This window comes from Plasmodium inui (assembly GCF_000524495.1).
Source record: "Plasmodium inui San Antonio 1 unplaced genomic scaffold supercont1.21, whole genome shotgun sequence".
NCBI lineage: Eukaryota > Apicomplexa > Aconoidasida > Haemosporida > Plasmodiidae > Plasmodium > Plasmodium inui.
The window spans coordinates 7,689-17,927 of NW_008481855.1; the positions used below are offsets into that span (position 1 = coordinate 7,689).

General features: G+C 38.8%; 1 protein-coding gene across 1 annotated transcript; it reads right to left on the reverse strand.

The window, feature by feature from the left end:
- Positions 1-604: 604 nt before the first annotated feature.
- Positions 605-859, reverse strand: C922_04232 (hypothetical protein; the record flags this gene model as incomplete). Its single annotated transcript, XM_008819817.1, has 1 exon — positions 605-859. The coding sequence occupies one exon, from the start codon at positions 857-859 to the stop codon at positions 605-607; it is 255 nt and encodes an 84-aa protein (XP_008818039.1).
- Positions 860-10,239: the final 9,380 nt, after the last annotated feature.

A 10,239-nucleotide genomic window follows, 5' to 3' on the forward strand; every position in this document is an offset into this window, starting at 1 on the left:
GGCCACGATTATGTGCTGTCGGATGTCCCATAATGAATATTATTATATTCGAATTAGTTTGTTATGGAAAAGTATGTCTCTTCGAGGAGTACCGTGATGTTAATGATATTGTTGTGTTGATAAAGCCTCTACTTGAATAGCACTGTCTATTAGTGAGTATTAATGATTTGCAGTGGAAATGTGAGACAACTACAAACGTATGTATAGTACTCATATCTGGAGATACGTGACATGGTTGGTACACTGCTATATGGATGGTGGCGAAGTCCAGACAGTGGTATTAAGTGACGTTTTCAAGTCATAGGATATATGTAGCGTAACCTTTTACCATTTGCGGGGACCTATAGTATGAAGAGTGCACAACGTCCACTAGTATTTTTATGTGAAGGATACCTTTGCGTCCAGTGTGTTAATGCACGAAGTGCACTGTTAATTGAAGAAAACTACTGTCATGTGTGGAGCGGTTTATCTCGAGGAATAAACTTATCCTTGGATTATCAGGATGTCAAATGTCCTAATGTAGGTCTAATGACTTCATTACATCACGTGCAGGATTGCGGAGTACCTAGGGCCCATCTGTAATACTATTACTTAAAGAGTATTGCTAATCGGGGAGTATGATGATCTTAAGAGTACTTTTTTGTCTCCGGTACTGATCTTCCAGGAGTGCTATTGTTCTACGGATACCATCCGATCTGAAGTTATGTTCGTTTATTAGTAGGACGATATCTTTGGTACTACTCTTTAAGAAGTATGCTTGTCCATGTAATACCGTTATGTTAACAATACTGTTTTTCGGATAATACCTCCCTTTGGAGTGCACAGTTGAATGGGAAATATGCAAGAGTGGAGGTATCATTTTGTAAAAAGTACATCAATATATGCCGTACTCATATCTGCGGAGTGTCCAAATGCGTCGTATATTACTATTCAGAGAATGACGGAATAACAACAATATGGTTAATTAAAATATTCAGGGGGATAACATATATAAAATAGCCTTTTATCTCTTGCTGAGAGTTAAAGGATGGAGGGTATACCAATTCCCATAATAGTCTTATATGAGGGATATTATGCTGTGAACCACATGGACCTGTCCAGTGTTTCAACTTCTGAACAGCATTACAATTATGTACCAGATGCACTGCCTAGATGACCATGGCTGCTTTTCAGGTGCCATTATGTAAAGCCTCTGGATTTAACTTTAAAGGACCAATAGTATAGAGTAACGAATTGTACAATCCATAAGAAATGTTACCGACACCATTTTTTTCATTGTATTATGGTGCCAGGAATACCATAATGTGAATGCTATCCCTGTGTGTGAAATATCCATATTCTAGGAGGATCATTATTTGGAAAGCACTATTCCGTCGAGTGTATGGATATTGAAGCAGGATTCACGCGTGTACAGTACGGATGTGTATGGATTCTGAATGGTGATGATTACGGAAGTTGTCGTATTGCTGTTATATGAATTTACTAATGGTTGATCTGTGGTAATATTTGTTGTGCATTGTTTTCTTAATAGAATACCTCCGTAGGTAGTATGCATAATCGGAAACCATATTTTGTGAGTATACTAATATGTGTGTAGTACTGTCCTTTAGGAAACACAATGGTGCACAGGTTATAGATGTGCCAGGAGCACAATTATCTGAAGGGTCTGAAAATCGAAGCCCAGGATCTTGGCTTGTATTATACACACAAAACTACTGTGTGGAACTCGTAGCAAACCCTGAAGTATTATTATATTAAGAGTGATGCAATGTGTGAAGCTCCGAGACTTCAGCAGCACCATTTTATCAAGTGTAGAGATATCCTTAAATTACGGATGTGTCAGAATAACTTCTTAGCTTCAAGTGTTGATATTCCCAGAGTACAATCATGTGAATAGTCCCCTTGTGTGCGAAGTATTGGTATGCCAAGAGTTGCATTGTCGGGATTAGTACTATTGTGCGCAGGGCACTATGATTTAAATAGTAGTGACATGGGGAGGGTACCATTATTTTTACCGTGTTTGTGTGTCTCGAAAATACTATTATATAAATGACACACTGGATAAAATTCACACATATACGTGCTGTAGTATTATATAAACACCACAACTCTGTAAGGTGCTGGGACCTGTCGCATGTGTTAATGGTTGTGAAGTATAAAGCTGTACCCCCAGTATTATTATATGAGCGTTCAGGGATTATACAGGTACTGTACGGACGACTAAATCGTTTGAACCTTGGAAGCCAGCTGGAGCAGAATTAGTTGAGGAGTACTGATATACCAGTGTTCATTCCATATGGAAAGCGTGAGTATATGAAGAGTGCCATTCTGTGAGGTCAAGCGACCTCCTGAATTCAGAATTATATGGGATGTACTAATGTTTTGCGAGACTGTTATGTGAAGGGTCCCCTTCTGCCTGGAGTGCCGTCTTCTGAATAACACATCTGTGTAAGGGGTAGGGATATCCTCCAGTGTCACTTTATATAAAGGATATCCACGGGTTCGTAATACTTATATGTCGAAAGTAGTAACACCCTTATTCTATTGGTATTTGAACACAGGATGTACACTTGGGGTACCATTACTTGTACAATACTGGTGTGGATTTCCCTTGGTAGTGATGCGCGGGGTTATACGTGTACTATTATTATGTCAGGAGAACAGTCGTCCATGTACTAGTGTATGTGAAGGATTCAAGGTTTATGCCTTCACTATATGAATAGGAGTGTTGTGTGAACTGCATGGATATTCCAGTATAACTATTGTCTGGAAACTGTGGATGTCTCTGGATCATCGATGCTGAGGAGTCTGGAGATCGGCATACTACTATTCTATAAAGGTACGAGTAGTGGAGCTATATGCATCACCTGGAGTGCTATTATACAGACGGAAGCATGATGTGTCAAGTGCTTTGCCTTTATGAGTAGGATTACCCTTGGAGTACGATTCTTTGATAGAGTACGTTAATACAGAAAGTACCGTCCTGTTTACAGTACTATTGTGTGGATAATACGTCCATTTGAACAGGATATTCGCTGAAGGAGTATTCATGACTTGAAGTACTCTTATGGGGACACTACAGATGTATGTATAGTACTCATATCTAAAGATGCCTGATATGGCTTGTACGATGCCATTTGATGAGTGGCAAACTTAATCCCGTATTATTAAGTAAAGTAAGGGGGGATGTAGAATTCATGAGTTACCTTTGTGCCGTATGAGGAGGTGCCACCGTTACGCAGTGTGTGAAAGTTGCCGTAGTACGTCCGTATAGAGGGTACCTTTGTGTAGGACACATGGAGGTGTGAATTGCATTGTTAGTTCAAAAGGACTAATGTTATGTACAGAATAGTTTGTCCTGATCAGTACAGCTGTCCTTGTAATGGCATTATTTCAGGAGTCTTTATATTCGTTCCATGGCTCTATGATATCAATTTCGAGGTTCCCCAAATCCCAAGGGTTTCCTCGGATCATATTATGTACATAATAGAACTATGCCAGAACTAATGTAATCTTAAAAGTATTATTGTTTGAAGAATACTGAATTTTGAGGAGTGTCATTATTCATAGGCCAATATTCTATAAAGTACCTAGTTATTCCACGAGAACAGATGCCAACAGAGTACTAATATGTCCGTATTTTGAATGTTAAGGATTACAAAAGTTCCCGTAGTACTGTTATATGAATGTATTAATGGTTGAGCTATACTGATATGAGAAGAGTACTGTTCATTTAGGAGCATAATTGTATAAAGAGTACGTATGCTTTGCAACACGGTTATGTAGGAGTATTCATATTTCCCTAGTCTGATGTCTTGTGATGCACGATTGTGGTACAACTGTTAATATCGGCAGACCACAATAAATGGGAGCGCCCCAACTTCAGTGCCTAGTGTTTAGCCTTATATTAAAGAGAGAACACTGTAGTTCGAATTCCCTAGAGGTTTCTGGAGTATTATTATATTAACAACCTTATAATGTGTGAAACTGCAAATTACAGAGAATACCTTCGCAACAAATGTAAACATGTGCGTGAAATAATATTGTGTAACAATTACTTATTGGCTCCCGGTGTTTACATTCCGAGAGTACTATTATGTGAATAGTGGCGACATTTGCGCAGTATTGATATATTAAGAATGACGTTATAAGGTGAATAGTACTATACCATGAATACTATGGTTTAAAATGTAGGATCCAGCATACCCTATCGTTATCTTTATCCATTGTCGATGCCCACAGTGATATTGCATGAATAAATCCATTGTATGAAGTAGACGAATATACTGGGTGTATTATTATAGGGAAGTTATGATTACATAAAAAGTACACATGTGTCTAAAGTGTCAGTGCTGGTAAAGAATACAGCTGCATCAGGAATATTATTGTATAGCTTTAACGGTTATGTTGTTATTGTAAGGAAGGGAAAATATTTTACAACTAACACAGAGCTTGTAGCACATTCATTTGAAAGAACTTATTGTCCCTGCACTCATATCATATGTGGAGGGAATGGAAAATGAGAAGTGGCATTCTGTGGAGTGCAATGATATTCAAAATACAGTATTGTATAAGGGATACGGATATTCTCAGGAACCGTCCTTTGAAAGATAGGGATTCTCCTACAATATGCCCATCAAAAATGCAAAAGTGTGTGAATTGCGGGCTACCTTCTAGAGAGAACAGCAATCCATTAATTACGCGCAGGTGCAAGCGCTATAACTGTCTCAAATGTATTATTACCGGAGTAATACAATAGAAGCAGAAATACTAGCATATGGACAATGCAAGGATTCTAGCGGAAATGTTGTTTGTAAAGTACAGTGTCGCAGGAATGCTTCTATGTGGAGGCCTCATAACATAGCGTTTTAGATACGACTAATTGGAGAACGTGACTAATTGAGGAATAATGACTTATGTTTAGTATTATTTAAAAAATATCGCTCCCCCCAGGACTACGGGCCTGTGGAATGTACGCTTAGCATACAGCCCTATTCTATGAACCATGCGTCTATACCTCCAGTATTATTTTGTGTACTGTATACATGTCTCCTGAATATTATTCTGCAGCAGGTTCATATTTTACAGTTTTCTTATTTGGAGACTATTATTGGCTGAAGATAACACATCTCGATGGGGAACCATGATATCAGGAAAATAATCGTGCGAGTTCTATGACTATGACTGGAATAGGTTTATATGGACCAATTAGCCCAACGACTCTTATTATTTGAAGAATAGAATTAGGCGGAGGATATACACTTCTTTGGAAGACTAATATATAAGGAACACATTTTTCGCGACCATTATTAAGTATGTGAGAAGGAGACATTTCTCTAGAGTATCACTGCATAAACAGTAAGAGAATCCCCAGAGTTCCTATTATGGAGTCATCAAGATTTAAAGCAAGAACCACCATAATTTAAAAAGAGATATTTAGTAAGAGATAATAGAGTGGATGAAGCGGTATTCTTGGAGGGGTTTCAATCACTGAGCGTTACACATATATAGAAAATACGAGATGCCTGCGGTATATTTGTATTAACTCTAAGAATCGGCCTCCCAACAGCTGTTTAGAGGATAAGCTTCTGTCAAGGCTAATATTCTATGTAGAACAGTGCTTTGTGAAGAGAAAAATTGTTTAAGATAATACAAAGGTTTGGAGAGTCGAATTCCATGAGGAGGACGGCAGTTGTAGAAATCATACCATTTCACCAATACACTAGCTTCTAGAAGAAATCCATTCCAGGAATACGCATATACAAATCCTAGGGCTATTCATGCTGTATAGGAAACTGAGGGATACTATAACTAAGAACAGTTTCAAACTACCAAGGATGCTTATATATAAGGGAAACTTTTTATAAGCGAAGTAACACTGTAAGTACAGTAATACGTCGTGAACTGTGATTATTCCCTCTCAATATTATTGTAATATAAATTAAGTAATTATCTGAGTAGAATTACAAGAGAATAATTAAAGAAGATTTGCACACCAGTCTTAATCTGTAGTATTTTCCTCTTAACAAGACTCGAAATCGATGCGGTACTATTAAAATATAACAAATATGTAAGATGAAAGATTAAACTTCTTATACTCTAGAAAGAAATAGGAAATTATAAAAGGAATAGTACTATATAGAACGGACTGCTTCTCGTGGAGAGTTAGGAATAATAATAACATGGAACGCGCCAAGCGGATAAGATGAGCCTAAGAGTAAGAATACACATAAGATATTAAAGAATCATTAATCTAAAAGGGGGGGAGCAACCATATAAGAGCGGATGACTATAATAGAATGTATATACGAATACAACTGAAAGATTTGTGAAAATTATCTACTTCAAAGGACGGAGAGAGATATATGTAACACCTTATAAATACACAGCAAACCAGTGGAGATATCAACATGACGGTCAAAGTGGAAATGCCTAAAAGAAAAGGTACATAATTAATACATACAGAAGAGACAACCCGACAAGAAGGGATAAGGGGAAAGATGCTCGGGGGATGAAGATGAGACACTACACCCAAAGCATAGAACCAAGAAACACAGTAGGGGTGACACATAAGGTATAATGTGAGCAGCAGATCTTTCCCTCTGACGAGATAGATATATGAGATCGAGGGTTTCATGTTTTCTAACATATAAACAAAAAAATAAGGACAGATAATATCTTGAATCTGTGCTAAGTCCATGAAGTATAATAAGTCGTACAGTAACTTCATTTTTGTCTGTATCTAAGACTATAGACGATGCTATAACCGCCGTCTCCTTATTCACCACAGGAGGATGTAGAATGTTAAGTGGTATTCATAACCCCTTTTATGCATAAGGGAGTATAAGACTATACAATGCATACATTCCCCTATTGACATAAAAACATGTCCTATAGGGGAGTCTTACACCACCATAGAGTTATAAGATTCTTCTGAAAAATGAGAAGAAGTGAATAAATACATGATCATTTTGGCAGTGACATGGTTTTTATATCAGTTTTAAGTGTAATGCTATATGGGCATATAAGCGATAATAGAAAAATTCCCTCTCTTAATAATGAGTTAAATAATTTTATGAATCTATTGTGTGTTATTCCACGTGATTAATTAACCCAAATTGTCGAAATTATTGCTGAGTTGTTGTGGGGATCATCTGAATAAACAAGGAGCTCTCTATGTTTCGATACATTATCATAATATACATTTACCCCCCACATGGCAAAGGAATAACTGTTTAAAAAGTTGGATACAAAATCTTGTGGCTTATGTGATATTTTCTTAGCTATATAGCATATCATGAGGGATGATATGGAAACAAATGTCGTGACGTCCTAAAAACCACATAAGCAGACGGATATAAAATGGCGGGACGGCATGATATAATGATTAAGAGTTTACTGATAGGACATAGTGTATATTATAACAACAGGAGAGGAACAAAACAGAAGAACGAAGGAAAAGAAGAAGACGAAAAAGGAATATGGAGATAGCGCCGGGATAAAATAGATTAAGCCATACGCACCCGTAAATAGAACAATGTAGTGTAAACCAGGAAAGAGAGTGACCCCCCAGGCCTCACCCCATGGAAGGGGGTACCGAAAGAACCAGGAAAGAAAAGATGTAGGCGATAAGAAAAGTTTAATAAGCCATATAAGAGAAGACCACCTATGAAAATGAACAGCAGAGCAGCCTATTGAAGATAATCAGTATACAGTAGATACTAAAGAAAGAGGAAAAAGATAAACTGGCCGCTTGGGGGAGCCACAAGACACAGAAGTGGACAAAACAACAAGAAGAAAATATCGGAGTTTTACGACAAGTGTGGCTCTACAGGAAGAAGGAATATGACCAATATACAATCAGATATTATGAAATCCGAGCAGAGTAAAGGGGCAAGAACAGTAACTTGCCGAGAGGATACAAGCGGTCAAGTGGGACAGGTGGGGTTAATCCTGAGAGTTCAGCCGTGAAGAAGAATGGAAGTATCAGTGCGAACAGTGGTCCCCACCGGGGGGAAAAACATACCTTAGGTAAAATTCTATATTAGTAGAAAATTGTCCCGAAGGAGGAAGGCACGAAAAATGAGGGTATCGATGCAATAAGAATAATAGTAGTATATATAGGACAAAAGGATGAGGAAAACGCCCCAGGAAGTATAGGATGAATAAGAGTAATTATATCTGCATACGACAGTGAGGCGGAATTCCCTGTCGCCTATATAGAATAGTTCTAGACTATAAAATTAATAACAAGATGTCCCATAAAGTAAAAAGGAGGACTTTGATAAAGAGAGGAGAAGAGGACGAACAACTGGCCCTTATGAGGTGATATAAGTATATATGTATATAAAGGGATCATAGTGAATGAATCCGATGAAATAACTCGTGAACCAACACGCCGAAAAATGGGATCTATGATATACTGGAGGGTGAACAACGAGCAACCCATCCAATGGAGAGGTCGGAAGAATAAATGAGAGTCCCCTGGGAAGTAACAGGGGTTAAAAGGAAATAACAAAGGAAAAGGAAATAAAGAAGGGCAAGAAAGGCGACCTAAAGGGGAAAGTGAGGAGTAAACGTCTTATTATGAAACCCGAATCTACTGCAGAATGTCAAGGAAAGCGGACAACAGGAAACCGAAGAGGTACCAGAGGTCAGGAGAAGACGGAAGAGTTCCTAAACAGCACCAACCAAGAACCCAGAGACTGGTAGATTAAAATAAGGAAGGAGCGAGATAACAGTACCTCCAGCAATAACACATAACCTAAGGGACAAGATAATCAGAGGCATGAAATAGAAGTAGGAGAAACAGGCGTAAAGGCTAAGAGAATCCTTACAAGAAGGGAAGAAGACGACAATAGGAAACCAGTAAATACAACAGAAGCGTTATTCCGAATGGGGAAGTATAAACCCACAGGATATAATATGGGAAAGGTTAGGAGGTTTATACCAACTCGGCCAAACGAAGCTCACAGGCCTCTAAGAGGCAACTAATGACGAGAAAAGAAAGCAATATATAACACCAACAGATAAAGAGACAGCAGAAAATGGGCGTAGCAGACTAGAAAACCCAAAAGATGGAGAAGGATACCTGGAACAGAGCCAAATACAAAGAAGACTAAAAGAAGGAGGAGAATACGGAAAACAAATGGGACTAAGCGAAGAACCCAAGAAGTAGAGAGGAATAAATTAATTAAGGGAGCCGGAGGACGCATAATATGGGAGGAGTGGATAAAGGGGACGACATGATTAAGGCAGGCGCCGTTTCTAGGGAGAACCGGAGCCCGGGGAAAAGCCGAGATGATATTTAGAAATAGATAGGGTCTGCAGGATACGACAACGAGGAAGTAGTAACCCCCAGGATCAAAAGAAAACGGACGACTTACAAGAGGCACACAACTGAAGCAATAAAAGTGTGCCTAAGGGGAAGAAATTGAAGCATACCCTAGAGAGTCCAAAAGGGTTAAGGAAAAAGATAAGAGTACAGGGAAGCCAATCTATGCAGCACAAGGGACCCCTGGTAAAGCGGGAGATTCAAAAGTCAGATTACAACAACAGAAAACAACAAAAGAGGGAAGCATATCAAGTCAGGGAAGAGTTGCCGGACCCAAATAAAGCGATTCTCCCCGAAGGAGTGGGAAGATGTGAAAAATTTCCCTAAGGGAACGAAATGGGCGCTCTGACAAAACAAAGTAAAGCAGTAAGACAATACAAGTCTGCGGCTGACTTATATAGGGGGTCTATGTATGGATGAAGATGACAAGGAGACCACTGAAACAAGAAAAGAAAGCCCCTCCCCGACCCCAGGAGCTACCCAAACCGGGGTCCCCAAATGGAAAATAGAGTAAAGTTGAGTAAAAATGCCAATTCACTAAATAAGCCAAGGGAACCTTTAGAGGATTATATATCTAAGTAAAGAAAGAACCCTAAGTCGAAGAAGATAACAGAATCTCCAACAGGGAAGCCGACCCGTCCGAACCCTCCCCCCCAACGGGATGAAAAGGATGAATACCATCCGACATAAGTACAAATAAGCTCACTCTACAAGAAACAATCCAGGTCCAGAAAAGAGGGAAGCAGAAGAAACCACCCACCTGAGGCCAAAAGTCCAAGAGAGGCCCAGTACTTAACAGTAGGATTAAATTGTGCAAGACCAGGATGACTAGCTATAGGACCCCAGAGCAAGAGTAGAGGAATCTAGAAGAAGTAAGAACCGGTGCCTCAAATAAAAACAGATGA